Genomic DNA, 18,857 nt, shown 5'->3' with positions numbered 1-18,857 from the left:
AAATGAAATGAGAACATAACAAACACGATTAGGGAATGTACATCAAATAATAAATTTGAATATACATCAAATAATAAATGTCCTGCTTTTGTGACGGGGGGTTGGACTAGATGACCCTTGGGGTCCCTTCCAACTTTACAATTCTGATTCTAAGTCACAAAAAAGGGCTGGTTAATGCCAAGGGAGTAAACCACCTTGGATTTAACTTCTGAGTAAATGTGTGCTTAGGACTGCGCTCTGGAGAATACCCTGCGTGTTTAGTTTTATTTTATTTTTTTAATTTTTAATTTTCAATGCAAAATTACAACAAAAATTACAAACACTGAATCAAAAATAAAACAGTACAAACAAGAAAAAACACACAAGAGAAAAAAGAACACAAGAAACACAAGAAAAACAGAAAAGAAAAACACATCTACAAATAAAACCATATCGTCATTTTAATCGTTACAGTACATACATATGCACATATTGACTTCCTTCCTTTGTTCTAAGACCTCAAAATTTTTACTCTTTCTAAACTGTTGTGTCTAATGTAGATTACCTCTATCTTTATACTTTTTTGCACCATTTTTCTCTTTCTTTAACCCTGCAAAGCTTCGTTCGTTACATACATGTAAACATGTGTTTAGTTTTAAATTTTTGTGGGGTCAAAGAAAGGCAAGGCGAGCTGAGGTCCAGCAAATATGTGGCTTTGCAGTTGACACGCTGCGCCTTCTGCCTCCATCCATCTTCCAGATGATCTCCTTCGGCAAATGGACCGGCGTGACGCCTGGGACCGCTTCTACAGCGCTAAGGAGAAAGGAGCTTCGCGTCCTGGCCACTTTGACTGGTTCTTTTCCTACGAAGATGTCTCGGGGTTCCTGCTCTCCTTCCTTCACAGCTCGCCGGCCGGCCGGACCCAAATACTAGACGTCGGCTGCGGCACATCCGCTTTAAGTCTGGGGCTCTTTCGAGATTCGCCCCAGCAACTTCACATCTCGTGTTTGGATTTCTCCGCTCCAGCCATTGACTCCCTGCAACAGCTGGTGAGGGAGAGCCCCCCACCGGGGCACCCTCTTTCTGAACTGCACTGCTACCTGGCCGATGCCACTGCCTTGACCAGCACCTTCGAGGAGAGATCGTTCCACCTCATTCTCGACAAGGGGACCTGTGATACGCTGCTACGATGCCCCCAGGGCCCGGGCAGAGCCAAGACGTTGGTGTCAGAGTGCTTGAGGGTGCTGAGGCCCACGGGGAACCTGCTTCAGTTTTCCGATGAGGATCCGGACGCCAGGGTGCCGTTTTTGGAACAGGCAGGGGGGGTGAAAGTTACCGTGAAGGAAATTGCGCATATCGGTAGCATCTGTTACTATGCTTACATACTAAGCCCAGACTCTTCAGGGACCAGTGGAGCTGTCAAATAGAAGAGGGATCGAAAAACTGTATCCTATGGGGTGAAGTAAAACCTTCGAGGCCAGCTGGGGTTTAGAAATTGGGTGCTAGCTAATGCTCTTCAAGCAATCGATCGTGTAGTGTGGCAGCATCTGCTCTCTGGAACTCCCTGCCACCTGATCTTAGGCAGACGCCTCTGTTGTGCTGTTTTTGACGTCTGCTAAAAACTTTTCTGTGTAAGCAAGCCTACCCAGGGAAGAAAGCGCTGGAGGCAGAAAACAACAGGAATGGCAAAAGGGAATGAAAATGAGCCGGTTTGAGAGTTATTCTCATTTATTACATTTCTCACCCGCCCTTCACCATCAGGTTCCAGGGCAACAGTTTAAAAATAAGTTATTTTAAAATAAGTTAAAACAGATGACAGTTGAGAGAATAGGATAGGTTCTAAGATATACATACCAGTATATCTGAGGTGTCAAAGAGGTTAATCTTTGGCATATGATAAAAATTACATAACGCAGGCGCCATAAGCAGCTCTGTGGGGAGGAATTCCACAATAGAGGGGCTGCCACGGAGAATGCCATCACCCAGACCTCCACCACCCCAAATTTGTGAGGGTGGTGGAACTACCAACAGGCCCCCACTGCCAATCCTAACACTTGAGAGGCAGCCATTCAGATACCGGTTATTTGGGGCCTAAGTAATTGAGAACTCCAATCCTTAACCCGGCTGCTGCATTTTGGACCATTTGAAGTTTCCAAATTGTCTTCAAGGGCAGCCCAGTATGCAGTGTGTTGCAGTAATCCAGCTGGACGTTACCAGAGTGTGGAATACGGTGGCCAAGCCATTTCTGTCCAAAAGCTGGCGAACCAGCTGAAGCTCAAAATAAGCATCTGAGGCTTCAGTGACAGGGCTGGATCCAGGAGGTACCCTCACGCTACAGACCTGCTCCTTCCGTCTGCATGTATATAGATTTATACACAGGCAAAAAACCAAGGATGGAGAACCCCTTTCAGTTTGAGGGCCACGTTCTCTTTTAGACAGCCCTTTGGGGGCCTTGGGGGAAAGCAGGTCTGTCTGAGGAGCAGATGTGACTGGAAAGAGTCCCAAGGGCCAGACAGAGCTTTGGCTTGAGATGTGAAGGCCTGGGGGGGGGATGTTTCTTTAAAAAATATTATTATTCCATGTTTTTTTCTCCCAAGCCTTCACATTTCTAGACCTAGAGAGTCACATTTGCCTCTCCCGCCCCAGTTTAAGCCAAGAGCTAAATGGAAAAGGAGGTGGCACCATGTAGGAATTGTGGGAAGGAGCTTCAGGCCTAATCCTCCGCTGACAGACGCTCATCCCGGTTGATAGAATGACGCTGAAGTCACCATTGCCATGTTTGTCTTCAGGCCCCTTTGCCTGGGAAAGTGGGAAGCGACGGAGACAGGATGTCTGTGTTACTGTGTTCCGTGAAGTGGGACTATTGTCCTTTTTCTTTATGCTGTCTGATGCTAGAGAGAGAGAGAGGGAGCCATGTTGCAGTGCTCCGTGTGTGTTTATATGTAAATAAAGTAAATTAGCCCAAATGCTGAGTTGCTGAGGTCTGTCACGCAAGCTGCGAAGACTCTGCGGATCCCTAAGTGTGCCTGTTGTGTCTGTGTGTGTCTGTTGGCATCGGTCACTGTGATGTTCGGGCTGAAGAAAGCTTCTGAATCTCCCGAACGATCGACCAGGAGGGAGAGAACATGCCAGTCGAGCATGTGTCTCTGCCAGGGTCCTACTCGAGTGTAGGACGAGCTCCTGACATCTGCTACCCCTCCGAGAGACACCTCGAAACAAAACAGCAGGATGCTACTTTTGCTTCTTTCCAAGGCGATGCCCCAGAGTCCCTTTCCAAGACGTTGCCAAGTCGTGATTAGACGTGGGCGGCGTTGGGAAGGTGCCGTTTCTGTCCATCCGTCCCAGGGAAACATTGGGCAGAATGTTACAGAAGCACCTCCTCCACGTCGCTGTCGAAAGACGACAGTCCTTGGGAAACAAGAAAACGGGAAGAGGGGAGGAGGTTACAGGGGGACCTGGGACCCGGATAACCTGAAAATCTCTCGCAAAGGATTCTGGGCCGTATTCACTCAGTAAAGTGTGGCATACTAGGGTGCTATTTTTCTAGAAAGAGAGGTGCCACAACTCACCATGAACGTCTATTATTATTATTATTATTATTATTATTATTATTATTATTATGCCACCCTTCATCAAAAGATCTGAGGGCGGTTCACAAGAATAAAATACAAGCTAAAACATAAGTAAATAATTAAACCAAAACAACAAAAATAACAGTACAGTGGTACCTCGGGTTAAGTACTTAATTCGTTCCGGAGGTCCGTTCTTAACCTGAAACTGTTCTTAACCTGAAGCACCACTTTAGCTAATGGGGCCTCCTGCTGCTGCTGCGCCACCGGAGCACTATTTCTGTTTTCATCCTGAAGCAAAGTTCTTAACCCGAGGTACTATTTCTGGGTTAGTGGAGTCTGTAACCTGAAGCATATGTAACCCGAGGTACCACTGTCATGGCGCCCACCTGAGAGGTGCCAGAACTGAGTTCCAGCAAGTTCTGGCTGAAAAAAGCCCCACCCACAGATCAAGTTGGGATTTGGGGGGTGGGCACTAGTAGGACACTCACCTGCCCCCAAGTCCTCCTCGCCGTCAGCAAAGAGCTCGTCTTGCTCAGGCTCCTCCAGCAACGTGAAGTCGGGGGGCCACCGCAGCTCCCCGCTTTCCACATCGCCCACTTCAATGGGTTCCACCACAATGGAGGGCAGGCGAGCCTTCCCTGACCACGTCTCCACATAACGCTCCTCTTCGTACAGCCTCCGGGAGGCTGGCCCCTTGAAGACGCTCTCACACAGTTCCTCACATGGCGATTCCGGGCACTGGCCCCCGCAAGGGGCTGCCCGGACGCACATCTCCTCGCAGGGCAGCTCAGGGGGGTCCCTGGACATCTCCTCGTAGGTCTCGCCAGGGAGGTCGCCGCATGACTCCGAGGGGGAGCCGCGGAAGGGATCTGCCCCCAGGCCCTGGGGCGGGCTTAGGAAGAGCTGGAGAGAGAAGTGCAGAAGAAGTTTTAACCCAAATCAAAGAACGGAAGGCCTTTTCACATGTTGACAATTTTTTGAATTCAGGACTTAGAGAGAGGCTGGGTGCTGCGCACCATGTGTTTAATTAAAGCGCAGGATTTCCCCCCTAAGAATCCTGGGAACTGTAGTTTGACAAGGGTGCGGGGAATAATAGGGGGGAAATTGCAGCTCCCAGAATTCTTTGGGGGAAGTCACATGCTTTAAATGTGCATGCAGCCATGGTGGGCTTTACAAGTGACAGGGGTAGTTTTCAAGCAGTTTATGGACGGTCAGAGCGAGTCTGAGAATGGAGCCAATGCCCTAGAGCAGGGGTAGGCAAACTAAGGCCCAGGAGCCGGGGCCGGCCCAGTCACCTTCTAAATCCGGCACACGAACGGTCCGGGAATCAGCATGTTTTTACATGAGGAGAATGTGTGCTTTTATTTAAAATGCATCTCTGGGTTATTTGTGGGGCATAGGAATTCGTTCATTTCCCCCCCCAAAAAATATAGTCCTGCCCTTCACAAGGTCTGAGGGACAGTGGACTGGCCCCCTGCTGAAAAAGTTTGCTGACCCCCCCTGCCCTAGAGGAATGGGTGGGTTCTCCCGTCCTCCAGTGGAAGCCGGACAACCACCTGCTGGGCTGCTCTAGCTCAGCTGTGGGGAATCTGTAGCCCTCTAGATGTTGTTGGACTACAACTCCCTTCACCTCTGACCATTGGACATGCTGGCAAGGGGCCGATGGGAGTTGGAGTCCGAAAACCTCACTGGACTCCAACTCCCATCATCCCTGACCATCAGCTATGCCAGCTGTGGCTTAGCTGACCTCCAACTTTACAATTCTGCAGTTAGTAAATTGTGATAAGGTTTATGTTGCTCACGTCATCTTCAGTTTGCCATTTCCTTTTCTGGTAAATAAAACTCTTCCGATAACTAAAACTTGTTTGGGGGGGGGGAAAGACTCCAATTGCAGTAGACAAAGCAGCTGAGCTCTCACACAGAGACTGCTTTGAGCTAGCAGTTCAACTCCTGCAAAGCTTGCATTTGGATGTCCCAGTTGCCAAGACCCTAGTGAACAGGGAACGTCAATGAGGACATTCACTGGTTTTCTGATTTGTGCTGTAGACAATGGATGAGAAGGATAAGGGAAGTTCCTCAACTTGCATAGGAGGGAATTATATTATCTGAAGATGGAGGTGGACATCAGCTCGAAAGAGCGTTCCCTTCTTACCTGGGTGTTCAAACAAGGCGCTCGGTGGGAACTGTCCTCCCTGGCTGAGATCCACTGCATCTCCTGATCAGTGTTCGGACCAGGCTCACCACTCATGGCAGGATCCAGACCTCCTGTAGACATCTGGCACGCAGCACACGTTTCGCCCGGGGTGTCAGGGCCCTCACAGCCCCTCATCATTTCAGTCATGACTGCATCTGGGAGCAGGCTCTCTCGAGAGATCCAGAGAGACTCAGGCCCCTTCCAGCTTTTGAGGCCCCTATCTGAAACAAAAAATAAAAATGAATACACACAAAAGCAAAACAAGATCTGAGGGGACACAGTCACCACAGCCTAATCTTGTGTCATCAGAACCAACAGTTTTACAAGCATTTGAAACTCTTTTAATACGACAAGAATTATGGGAGCAGTCCTTTGTCAAGGGTGCAGAGATGTTGGGAAACGCCTACAGTTCCCAAAGAGGTATAACAATCAATATCTTTTCACGGGGAACTTGTAGTTCTGTGGGAGGAAGAGAGAGGTCTATGAGCAACCTTCAGCAACCTTAACACATACCCTCCAACATTAATCTGATAAAAAATAGGGATGCCTGAAGGAAAAGCAGCACATTCTGAGTTCAAATTAGAAACCAGAACGGCTTCTGAAAATCCACAACTGTCCCTGGAAAACAGGGACACTTGGAGGGTCTGTAATAACAAACAATGGCTCCCCCCCTTTGATTTTTGAGGGGGAAGCCATGATTGTTTCATGTTTTGCTTTGAATGTGTGGTGTGTGTGCGGCCTCAGAATCGTGTCCCTCTCTAATAGCGGAGAGCTCAGGGTGCGGCCGCTTAAGAAGGATTAGGGTCTGAGTGCCCTGACTCTGGCCTGGGATCTCATGGAAGCGCTAAAGCGCTTTGTCCTCGTGGCCAGATAATCCTTCAGCCATAAGATATGCCCACATATCCCATCACTGCATGTGGAGCAAAGGGTCTGTGGTGACGTGACCCTGGCTGCATAGGCAGCCTGCTCCCTCCCTCTGAGAAGAGCAGGCCCACGTGGAACATGCTGCGTGAAGGGGTTGTTATAGGAATTCTAAGGTCTTAGAGAGAGCGAGAGAGAGAGGGTGGGAGGGAGAGAGAGAGAGAGAATGAGAATAAATGTTCATAAATGTACAAGGCAAACACACATGCATAAGTATAGTGTCTGAAATAGTACAGGAGAGTGTGATAGGAATTTTGCGGTCTTAGATATATGTTAAATGTTCATAAGTGTACCAACCAAGCACATACATAGATCCGCACAGGAAGACCGACCTGAAACCATTTTGATTCTCAAGCTGACCAAATGTTTTCTCTGCAAGGTCAAAGGAAAATGGAAAAGCCTCCCCATTGTCTTTTCCTTCACAAATCCTGTCTTAAGGCCACATTTGGATGAGGAACTAAGTGTTTATCATTACAAAAGACTGGTCAGGCTCCCTAGGCAATCCAATCAAGTGACCATTAAACAGGTAACCTGGCAGACAGGAGGTAAACAAAGCACTCAGATTTCTGTTGTAGACCGCCCTTTCTGTGATGTAGGTATGATGTATGGGGGAGGGTCTTGAGCTACACCCCTTCTGTGATGTATGTATGATGTTTCAGATCTACAGGGTGGCAATTTCAAAAGTCTATATAAGGGCTTGCACACCATTGTTCTGGGTTCCTCCTCCCTCCTGCGTGCGGTCAGTGAGAACCCTGTTGCAACAGATCAATAAAGATCAGGCTTACTAGCTGCTTTGCTTCTCAATATTCTCTGGTTGGCCTCTGTTATTTTCTCCTACCAATAGGGAACCTATGTAAGGACTCTATATGGGCTCTTGGATACCCCATAAGGGAAATTGGGCAGAGTTTTGTTTACAAAAAGAGCAATCCTGAAACCATTTTGACTCTCCCAAATTGACCTCAGATATTTCTCTGCGAGGAGGAAGGAAATGGGAAAAGCTTTCCAATTGTCTTTGGACTGTAGGGGCTTACACCTCCCTGTAAATACAGTCTGGCAAGTATCTGATTCAGGAAGTATTTACCATCTCCAAGGAATGGCCAGGCTACCCAGAAAAGGCAACCAGATAACGCATTATCAGGTATCCTGGCAGACAGGAGAGAAGCAACACACTCACATTTTTGCTGGGGACCACCTCTTTCTGTGATGTATGTATGATATTTTGGGGGGTGGTCTTGAGCTACAGGGTGGGCAATTTCAAAAGTCTATATAAGAGCTTGCACACCAATGTTCCGGGTTCCTCTCCTCCCTCCTTGCCTGGGGGGAGTGGGGGACCCTGTTGCGGCAGTTTAATAGAGATCAGGCTTATTAGCTGCTTTGCTTCTCAATATTCTCTGGTTGGCCTCTTGTTATTTTCTCCTACCGACAGAGAACCTACGGGCTCTTGGGTAGCCCATAAGGGAAAAAGGAGCAGTTTTTTCTTATGACAGGGTGCTATTGTGGCAAAAATATTCCAGCTGGGGGAGCCTTCTCTCCCTGCAACTGAAATATTATCCTCCTCCGAAGCATGGCAGACTCATTAAATGCAGAGTCTTATAACTCCTGAAGCAACCCTAAACTCTAAGGGATTTGCAGCAATGTCAAAGTTGGGCTGGTCAGAATCTGAGGTCGCATCTTCACCACATGTTGAAAACGCTCCTATACTGCTTTAAGCAGTCGTGGCTTCCCCTGAAGGATCCTGGGAACTGTCATTTGCGAAGGGGTGCTGAGAGGAGACCCCTCACAGAGCTATAGTTCCCGCACCCGTAACAAGCTACAACTCCCGAGATTATTAGAGGGAAGGCACAAAGTGGTAGAGATGTGATTTAAATGGAGAGTGTGGATGTGAGCACTCTCAAGAGAAGCTGTTTGGGAACTTGGCCACGCTAAAAAGCAAGCAAGCAAACAAACAAACAAACAAACAAACAAACATGTTCTTGACATGCAGAAATTAAAGAGGTGAAGCTTCCCCTCCCCACCTCAAATATTTTGTCTCTACCCTGAATAAAAGCTTCACTCTTTTTAAAAAATATTTCTGGTGCACAAGGCACAAGAACAGAGCGAGAGGGGAAAGTTGCAATTGCAGAATGTGTGGTATACCATACTGAAGTCCTCATTTATTAGCTTGTTGAAATTGGGTCTGGGAATTAACAGGTAGCTGGTGTAACTAAAGAGGCTACACATTCCTTGCCAGAACTGACCATTCAACCTATCTATGGTTGATATGTCACTGTTGACAATAACTGAGTGAGATGGACTGAACTAAAAGGGAGTTTCACATGTTCCTATATTTTATTTTCAACACCTGCTAAAAGCATTCATCTTTGAAGAAGCCTTTCCCAGTCTGCACCTATACTGGCTCTCCCCACCCCCATATTTCTTAATTGTTTTAATACTTTCTGGTTGCCACCCTGGGCTCCTTTGGGAGGAAGGCCTGCATATAAACTTAATAAAATGAAATAAATTGGCTCTGCCTTCAGAACTATAAGGAACCATGGAACCTTACTTTATTTGGGAGGGGGGAACCATGGCTCAGTGGTTCCATGTTTTGCATGCAGAAGGTCCCTGATTCAACCCAGGTTGGGCTGGGAAGAAGAGATTCCTCTCTCAAACCCTGAAGAGCTGCTGCCAGTCCGTGCAGGCAATACTGAGCCAGATGGACCGACAGCCAACTCAGCCTAAGGCAGCTTCCTATGTTCCTATAGGAACTCCTCAATAGCAAGGCAGGAGAGCAGGTTCAGTTGGGAATCTGCCAAGAGGAATCCTCCATCCCTCCCCTTCAGTTTCTCACCTCTTCCTGGAAATCGGTCCTGTGGGATCTTGGGTGGATCCTCTTCCAGTTCCCAGGGCTCACCTTCTTCTGGCAGAAGTGGAAATATCCTCTTCCTTGTCTGGTGGAATTGGTGGGGCAGAGAGGGTGTTCGCTTCCCCAGGCTCTGGACAGAATAACAGAGCAATGGGGGGGGGGGAGAGAAGGAGGGGCTTCCAGATCCAGGGGGGTGAGGTCACCCCAGGACACTGGCCATCCATCTCTATTCCCTGGATATTAATCGCCCTCTGAGATCATGGAAACTCAAAGCACAGCTAATGAGCTCAAGGCAGAGATTGTCACAGGGCTAGTGCGAAGGGTGGGGAAGGCCTTACTTAAAGCAGGCAGTGGTGGTGCCTGTCCGTTGTGTGTGCCTCATTGCAAATATCAAGGTGTACGTGGGTTGCCAACTGATGGGACAAACCCAGCTGGGCCTGCACCTCTGCTTTTAATAGAGGCTTGACCCTCAAGTGAGACTTCTGGGTTTTTTAAATAATAATAATAATAATAATAATAATAATAATAATAATAATAGTACATTTTTGTATCTAATCTTTCTGATGCATGTGCATCCATTGATTTAAAAAAGGCAACCTCACAATAAAGTCCCAGCATCAGTAAATTACAGTGGTACCTCAGGTTACAGACTCTTCAGGTTACAGATGCTTCAGGTTACAGATTCCGCTAAACCAGAAATAGTACCTCGGGTTAAAAACTTTGCTTCAGGATGAGAACAGAAATCGTGCGGCAGCGGCGGTAGCGGGAGGCCCCATAAGCTAAAGTGGTACCTCAGGTTAAGAACAGTTTCAGGTTAAGAACGTACCTCCAGAACGAATTAAGTTCTTAACCCGAGGTACCACTGTACTGTGGAAGAAGGTACGAGTGATGAAAAACGATATTCAAATCAGAATGTTGTCCACCCAGGCAGCAAGGCAAGAGCGAACTCTGGGGCTTCTATTGAAATGGCACAGAGATGAGCGTGCTAGTCTGCTGACGCACGCAAGCCAACATCTCTAACAGCACAGGAGCAGGGGCTGGTAAACAATATGGCACCTGAAGTATTGCCCCTTAAGGGGCAATCAACATTTAACAGCATTATCCAGCTTCAGTTCATCCAGGCAACAACCTCACATCTCCTATCATGTGATCCATTTTTGTGAAGCATCCTCTGAGATTATATGGGCTCATCCACTCATAAATTTAATGTGGATATTAAGTTACTTGTGGCTGGTTTCCCAGCATCCTCAGTCAAGTTCCCTGCCTTCCAATTAATTTGGATTTCCCAGATCTGATGATAATCCAATTAAGGGGAAAAGGGAGCCCATCATTGGCTGTGTGCACATTGTCATAATCTCTGGCTCCAATGTGCTCCCAACACCGGCATTTGAAGCCTCACACTCATCTGTTTCCCGTAGTCTATCTAGAAATTCTGCTGTTTGATGCATTTCCCCATAAACCACCTGCCACCCGATTTAAAAATGCAAGCTGAGATCCGTACTGTTCAGGCAGATGACAGCACACATGTGCAGAAGACGTCTTCCTTGAATAGGAATTCTGTGGCAGGTGGGGTTTGCCAGTTCGGGGAAACAAATCAGGTAAGCAGTATAGGGTGAAGACACTGTTCCCCTCTCTGGTGTGTACAGGAATGCAGAAATTTGACATGAAACACAGCGTGACAGATGGGGCCTTTCAATGTGTAAAGGTAAAGGGTCCAGTCATTAGGTCCTGATCATTAGGTCCAGTCGTGGCTGACTCTGGGGTTGCGGCGCTCATCTCGCTTTACTGGCCAAGGGAGCTGGCGTACAGCTTTCGGGTCATGTGGCCAGCATGACTAAGCCGCTTCTGGCGAACCAGAGCAGCGCACGGAAACGCCGTTTACCTTCCCGCCAGAGCGGTACCTATTTCTCTGCTTGCACTTTGACGTGCTTTCAAACTGCTAGGTTGGCAGGAGCAGGGACCGAGCAACGGGAGCTCACCCCGTCAAGGGGATTTGAACCACCGACCTTCTGATCGGCAAGTCCTAGGCTCTGTGGTTTAACCCACAGCGCCACCCATGTCCCTGTGTCCACATGTTTCAATTTGTACATAGCCACAAAATCACATTACCCGACTGCGGACACACTGAAGTACATTGTGATATCATGCTGTTGTTTTTTAATGCACAAGGTGACATTTCATCGGACAAGCAGTGGCGTAGCGTGGGTTGTCAGAACCCGGGGCAAGGCAAGTAATTTGCACCCCTAACCCATGGATTTGCGCCCCCTAACCCTAACCCCCAGATGTTGCGCCCGGTGCAGCCGGCCCCCCCTGCACCCCCCACGCTACGCCACTGCGGACAAGCCAATAGTGAGGTGTAGGGTTGCCACATTTTCCCAGTTGCTTCTTTGTTCTTAACCGGCCCCACCCCTGGCCCTTCATAAGCAACTTATCTCCCAGAAATTGAAGCGGTGAAGAAGATAACTTTCTCTCCATGCCAGAGTGTTCCAGGCTAAAACCACCTTAGAACAATGGTTCTCAAACTTTTTTCTTGGGAATAAAAATGTGCTCATGCCACACCAATTTTTTAATGGATAATAAATATGTTGGAAAACACAGCTACGATTGTCTTCAGTATCACTTGATGTTCTTGTTCTCGTTTTGAAAAGACATCTATCCACATTCTGCAAATAAAAAATAATTATTTTGATACTATACGACGCTGAAATGTTTAAAGGTTTCTTTGATTGTCCTTGAATCTTCCCACAACACTTGCCACCCTCTCCTGCCACACCAATGTTGCATGCTACACCCTCAGAGTACCACTACCTTACTAGATTGCCAAGGAAATCTTTTTACCTTTCCACATTTTTGCTTGAGGTTGCCGTGGAACAAAGAGCACTCTGTTCTGCATAGAAGGCAGGGCAAAGAAACAGCCCTTTCCCACTTGCCGCCCCTTTCCCTGCAACTACCTCCTGGAACACCTACACACATGACAGTCGTTGCTTCTTTCCAAGCTCCGTCATGTATCCCACCTTCCCCTCAAGCCTTTGGCGTATGAACCTTTTACCTTTACACCATTAAACCACATTTGAAACATGTTCTTTCCTTCAAAAAATTCTGGGCACTGTCATTTACCTCTCACAGACTTACTATTCCTGTTATGTATTGAAGTTCTCACCCTGGCCACCAGGAGTATCGTGTGCATATAGTTTTCACTCAGGTCCACGTCAGTTACTTTAGGTGGGAAACCCTGGGTTGTTGTTGCTACAAATGTTGACAGCCGGTTGCCGATAAAAGCAGGCCGGCTGAGCTGTTTGCTGTTCAGTTCTGTTCCAGCTTACAAATAAAGAGCTGCTTTGGAGAAATCGCTGCATCGTCTGCTATGTCTACCCACTATTTAACAACTCCCAGCAACCCTGAACAAACCACAATGCCCAAAAGAATTCAAAAGGAAACATTCCTTTGAATTGTTTTAGAGCTATAGTGTGTAAAGAGACTCAGAAAGGCATTGCTGGTCAATACGGAGTTAGATGGCCCAATAGTCTTACTCCATATAAGGCAGCTTCCGATGTTCTTATTTATTCTAAAATAATTACAGTGGTACCTCGGGTTAAGAACTTAATTCGTTCCGGAGGTCCGTACTTAACCTGAAACTGTTCTTAACCTGAAGCACCACTTTACCTAATGGGGCCTCCTGCTGCCGCGCCGCCAGAGCACGATTTCTGTTCTCATCCTGAAGCAAAGTTCTTAACCTGAGGTACTATTTCTGGGTTAGCGGAGTCTGTAACCTGAAGCATATGTAACCTGAGGTACCGCTGTACTAGCTTACTACTACCCTATTACCGTTATTATTATTGTGTAACAGTTTTCTGTAAGGCAACGAAAAGGCATTGAAAGTGGAAATACAAATGCTCAGAGTCTACAAAATGCTTCCAGCAAAAATCCAAAACAGTAGGTTGTACCAGGGCTAGCTCTACTCAAGAGTCGACCCATTGGAATTAATGGACATGATTAACTGAAGTCCATGAATCTCAATGGGTATGCAGAATTTAGTTGAATGCAAGCTAATCTTAGCCAGAACCCAACTTCCCATTCAAGGAACATAGGGGGTGCCTTACAGTGAGTCAGACCATTGGTCCGTCTAGCTCAGGATTGTCTACACAGGGAAACAGATTCCCACGAGAGGGGGTGGACTCTCCTTCCTGTATTGCAGGGGGTTGGACTAGATGACCCTCAAGGTCCTATACAATTCTCTGATTCTAGACTGACTGGTAATGGTTCTCCAGGGCTTCAGATCTGGAGATTCTGGGGCTTGAACCTGCGACCTGCTGCATGCAAGGTAGATGCACTTTACTTATTTCTATTGTTAATTACTCATTCCTAAAATAATATGAACTTCAGAGCATGGGAAGTCACCCAAAAATATATAATTTGGCATAAAATTTGGTCTTCTTGGTTGTATTATAATTTGGAATGCATTTAATGTGGTTTTTGTTGGATTGTTAAATTGGAAAACTCAATAAATATTATATAAAATAATGAATACGAGGATAATCTCATTCGGCTCTTTGGTCATTATGAGAGATTAAGATCCTTTGCGGGACGAAGATGTGAGCTCTTTCTGCAATGTCCGATACTGTATACGGTTTCCAATGCACCATAAAATAATCCCTTTGGCATCTTTTCACCAGTGATGTGAGGTGGGATTCCCACCCCCCTTGTGCTTTATTTTTTCAGGGGAAAAGAAGCCCGTCACATCTACCGGCCCTTCTAGCTCAATACTGCTTACACTGACTGGCAGCGGCTCTCCAGGGTTTCAGGCAAGGAGCTTCTGCAAGAGACGCCATTGGGGACTGAACCTTGGGCATTGCAACGCAGATGCTCTGCCACCGAGCTACGGCATTTTCAGGGCAAATTTTAAAACCAATTTTAAAAACCAAATCTGAAATAATTCTTCTAACACAAATGAAGACCCGAGTTAGAAAAAGCAAGACTCCCTTCCCTCTTTGGCGCTCCTTTAACATCTCCATAACTCTCTCCTTTTCTTATCTCTAGGTTGCGGCCGGGACACTCTAGCCCAGACACTCCTCTGCTCGCTAGGTGGTGCGCCACCTTTTTTCTTCCCCTCGCCCTTCCAGGGAGTCTGGTCCTTCCTGCTTGTTTTTTGGGGAGTGTTTTTGAAGCGGTGGGGTGTCGTTTGCTTCCATGGAGACTGCCTACCGCGTAGCAAAGGGGATCTTGTTCGTGGCGGGGTTCACGGGCGCAGGATTTGTGCTTTGGGCCGTGGTTGCGCCGGACGAAGCGCGCAGAAAGGAGATGGCGAAGGTGGGCGAAAGCTCCAGTCTCCGGGGTTTGCGGTGGAGGTCAGAGGAAGCGACGGTACACTTGTGGGGAGCCCGGGCTCAGCCCGTGGCGTTTCCGGCTAAAGGTAGCAGCTGACGAGAAAGAGACCCCAGAAATCCTGAGAGAGCTGCTGCCAGTCAGAGTAGAGTATACTGGCTCCAATGGGCACATGTAATCCTCCCGTGTCTGTCTTTGTAGCGGTAGCTGAAACTCTCCAGCGGTTTGACATCACCTTTGAAGGCACCTCTCCTGGATCTTCTAAACATCTTTATTTCTTCCTCCAGGAGTTTGCTGATGCTACCCCACAGGTGTTGACTGAGCGGCAAAAGCATAACACCATGGTAATGGAGATCCTGAAAGAGGCAGCGAAGACCGATGAGAATGTGGCTCACAAGCCGTGGCCCTGGAAAAAATAGCAGTGAAGCAAAAAGAGTCTGTGCTGGCTGGACTCTATTCTAAACTGAGAACTTTGCAGAAGCTGGATCTAGGAGGACTTTACTGTATTCAATGGAGAGATTCTTCTGTTTTGTCTTCTTGCTGTAAGGCTTGCTTTGGTGTAAACATTGAGCGATAAAATTTCCTTTGTAAATCACAGTGACATCTGTGCTTATTTAAGGGTTTGTTGTAAACTAGCAACAAAAAAAAGAAGTTTGTAGTTACGATAGTAATATGTGTGTAGAGAGAGAGGGGGCTTATATTTTGCCAAGTTGTCTGTACAATAGCAACATACACTTTACAGCCATAGCCGGATACCTCAGCCCCAGGGGCCAAGTGCAGACCTTCAGGCCTCCCTATCTGATTCTCAGAACTTTCTTCAAGTTGCACCTCTCACCTGCTTTGTGCCCCAGAAGTGTTTGCCTGGCTGGAATGCAGCCTTGGATTCTGATCCTGTGTCTTGTTTGCCTGGGTGGAGGGTAGAGAGGTAATTGTGTAGAAACTAGACCACTGTACCAAGGTAACATTCATTGTCGTGCCTACTTTTGCCTTTGGCTTTGCCTACCACTGGCATGTGGTCCTCAGAAGCTTGCCCAGAAAGGAACGTGGTCCTCTTGTACAGAAAAAAAGCTTCCTTACCCCTGTTTTCCATGACTTCTTATCACTTGAGGTTCAGGCCACCCATTGCCAGGCATGGAATGGTACGTTGGGCCCTCATGGCAGTGACATTGCCATGAACAGTACTTGGGGAACCTGTGCACTGCTGAAAGTTGTTGAACTCCCATAATCTATGGTTCTTTCAGTATGCTGATCAGGGCTGATGGAAGTTTGAGTTTGTCCTCACCTGGAGAAACAGGTTCCTCAACCCTGACTTAAACGTTTCCCCATTAGACTGAATGACAGCTATTCATTGGCATGGGTGGAAAAAAATGAGAAACCTTATGAAGACCATTTGGGTGCAGTCTGTGGTGGCTGGGTCCCCTTGGAACTGCTGGGGCAGAAGACAGGGAGTCCAACAGGAGATGGAACCATATAATTCTAGTACTGTCCCCATCTTCCTCCTGTCTGAGTTTTACAGGAAGCAGCACTGACACAAAGGAGTAAGAATCTGATAGACAGGGCTGCTTCTTGGACTGGTTGTATATCAGAAGGCAGGCAAATGGTGGCTAGCTGTGGGATGACGCATTGACAGGCAGTTCCCCCGTATGGTTTCACATTGAATGGGGGACCTCTTGCTGAGATTCCTGCATTGCAAGAGGGTTGGACTAGATGACACTTGGAGTTTTCCCACTCTATGATTTGCCTTAGTAAGCCAGTCTAAGCATGGTCTAAACCTGCTCTCCGTGAAGCCCACCCATCAGAATCAAATCTGCTTTTATTGCCACAGCGTGCATAAGCCCCTTTCCCTTGCAAAAGCCTTATCCTCAGTTCTATTCTTCCACTGAAAAATATTGGAAAGCTGGCTTTTATACAGATGGAGAAGTGGACAAATAGCTGGACGTAATCAGCTTGATGTTCCCTAACTAATATCTCCTGGAGGGAGGAAATTCCCCCTTCCTCTCCTCTTGAGATTTGCCTCCACCTGCAAACGCTGACGGGAGCCAGCATGACCATTCAAATCGATGGGGGAACCAATCGATCGGGGAGTTGTTGGCATGCCGGACACCCATTGCAGTACACGCCGCTCTTTCTGCTTCCACCGAGACGAGGGACAGGAAGCCATCTTCCCGCCCCGCAGGAAAGCCGAGGCATGTCTTCCAGCGTCGAGCGCGCCGCTTCCTCACCGGAGCAGAAACGGTCCTTTTTCTGGTCCTGCTTCAGTTGCCGCGCCCTGAGCGGGGGGGCACTGATCGCCTCCTCCTTGTTCGTCTATTCGGGGCCCCTCCGGATTATGAGCCACAGGATCCCCCCCAGCATGGGCAACATCGCCCAGATGACCTTCGCCGTCTGTAAGTGGGGGGCGCAGAGAGGGGCGGGAGCCCAATTCCGGGGGGCGGGGGGGGGCTGCGGCTCACCAGGGCCGGATTTAGGCTTGATGAGGCCCTAAGCTACTGAAGGTAATGGGGCCCTTTATATGTCCAGCTGTCCTTTGTCAACAACAAATTGTCGCTGTTTTTTGTGTTGAATATATGGTCATACCCTTAGTCTGTGCTGCCTGATCATCAGTCTGCAAGCACTCTTTAATATTAGGTAACAGGTACATTCAACTGTGATGCACTGCAGTCTGCAGCTGCATGCTACATGTTGTCCTGCAACCAGTCCATGCAGAATGTAGGCACCCTATATAGAAATGAGCAAACCAGTTATATTTTAGGGAGCAGGCCAGCAGGTGGGGCCCATTACTTACATCATAGGAGCCTACACAACACAAAACACTGTTGCTGTATGTAGGTTTTATTTTATTTGTTTTTTATCTTATATTTTGGAAATGTACATCCAGTTTTTTTCTCCTTTACTTTTTTTGGGGCTTCCAAGTGAGTGGGGCCCTAAGCTATAGCTTGTTTAGCTTATATGTAAATCTGGCACTGGGCCCAGTGCCGAGAGCGACATTTGGGTGAAGTCACCTGTGAGCATATGCAGAGGGCGTTTGCCCTCACCATAGTGAAGGTAACTGCATCTGCCCTTCTGAGCCGGTGGGTGTGGATTTCAGACCTTACCCTGCCAGTCCCAGGGGACATCATTTCTTGTTCAGAGGTTGATCTATGCTCAGAGGTGCACCTTATTTTCTAGGGTGATTCCCCCCCCCAAATTGTACTTGGGAAAGTAGGTTCAGTGGGAGTGCTAATATCTCTCCTAGTTTTAGTCCAAATCATTCAACATATATGGGGCAGGAAATCTCCCCTTAAATCAGATAGACTAGCAATCATTTCTCTTCCCTCGTCTTGTGGGGTATTGGCAATGTCTGTTTCAAAGTCAGCTCTGCCACTGGCACCCTTTGTTTCTTCCTGCTGTTTGTGGCATACATCCTTGGATGACGTAAGATCAAGGGTGGGAAACCTCAGGACCAGGGGGCCAAATGGGCCCCTCTGTCTGGCCCTTGGAACTCTTCCTCGGGCCACACCCCTCACATGCTTTTCTTTTTCTCCCTTCCAGGTCTCTTCTGTTGGGGTGTCACTGTGTGGGTAAACCCAGTTGGAAGCTACAAGAAAGATGAGTGAATAGCAATACCCCATTACTGGATGCACATCATCTTTTTCCGGATCTGGCAGCAGTTCAAACCGTAGCCAATAAAAGACTAATGGAGGGAAATACCCTGGATTTGTTTGTGATGTCCGTGGCAAGCTGGTTTATATGCCAAGAAGACACTGTGCACCCTCTGCAGAGACTTTAGCATATCATGCTTTCCTTACGACGGAGATTGTCAGTAGAAGCTGTGATGTATGTCATAGCTGGGAGAGGAGAAAATCTGCTTCCTCCTGCATTAAAAAAACACCCCTAAGCACCATGTATTCTATGTAAATATTTAACTGGATTTGTTTTAATTAAATCAAGCTCTGTTTCTGCATCAGGGGCTATAGTTTCACTTAGGGGTCCCCCTCCATGTTTTTAATCTTAATTGCAGCAGCATGCAAAGAGAAGTGGAAAGAAG

General features: G+C 47.5%; 3 protein-coding genes and 1 long non-coding RNA gene across 6 annotated transcripts in view; 3 read left to right on the top strand and 1 right to left on the bottom strand.

The window, feature by feature from the left end:
- The window catches only part of CSKMT (citrate synthase lysine methyltransferase), a 51,818-nt gene extending 48,873 nt beyond the window's left edge, over window positions 1–2,945 (top strand). For 2 of the 3 annotated variants that reach the window (XM_083591543.1, XM_083591544.1), the window contains one exon: window positions 739–1,694. In XM_083591543.1, the coding sequence (XP_083447669.1) occupies window positions 739–1,406 (668 nt within the window). In that variant the 3' untranslated portion in view covers window positions 1,407–1,694. Of the gene's footprint in view, window positions 1–738 lie in introns of all 3 variants that reach the window. The other variant, XM_083591542.1, reaches the window with a different exon arrangement.
- A 146-nt stretch (window positions 2,946–3,091) lies between these two features.
- LBHD1 (LBH domain containing 1) lies at window positions 3,092–7,707 on the bottom strand. The gene is made up of 4 exons (XM_083591586.1): window positions 7,372–7,707; window positions 5,704–7,283; window positions 4,040–4,454; window positions 3,092–3,387 (listed from the first exon to the last, which is right to left on the bottom strand). Exons 2-4 carry the CDS (start codon window positions 5,890–5,892, stop codon window positions 3,344–3,346), a joined length of 648 nt encoding a protein of 215 aa, XP_083447712.1. The 5' UTR covers window positions 5,893–7,283; window positions 7,372–7,707; the 3' UTR covers window positions 3,092–3,343.
- A 6,899-nt stretch (window positions 7,708–14,606) lies between these two features.
- On the top strand, window positions 14,607–15,425 carry UQCC3 (ubiquinol-cytochrome c reductase complex assembly factor 3). Its single transcript, XM_083590832.1, has 2 exons — window positions 14,607–14,815; window positions 15,118–15,425. The coding sequence occupies exons 1-2, from the start codon at window positions 14,696–14,698 to the stop codon at window positions 15,247–15,249; spliced, it is 252 nt and encodes an 83-aa protein (XP_083446958.1). The 5' UTR covers window positions 14,607–14,695; the 3' UTR covers window positions 15,250–15,425.
- A 1,561-nt stretch (window positions 15,426–16,986) lies between these two features.
- LOC310751942 lies at window positions 16,987–18,773 on the top strand. The gene is made up of 2 exons (XR_014542701.1): window positions 16,987–17,217; window positions 18,362–18,773. It is a non-coding gene; the product is annotated as an uncharacterized lncRNA (long non-coding RNA).
- The last annotated feature ends 84 nt before the right edge of the window (window positions 18,774–18,857 follow it).

This window comes from Podarcis filfolensis (assembly GCF_964270895.1).
Source record: "Podarcis filfolensis genome assembly, chromosome: 16".
In the NCBI taxonomy this organism is placed as follows: domain Eukaryota; kingdom Metazoa; phylum Chordata; class Lepidosauria; order Squamata; family Lacertidae; genus Podarcis; species Podarcis filfolensis.
Note: the sequence above shows the minus strand (reverse complement) of the source record. Positions and strands in the feature narration are given on the sequence as shown.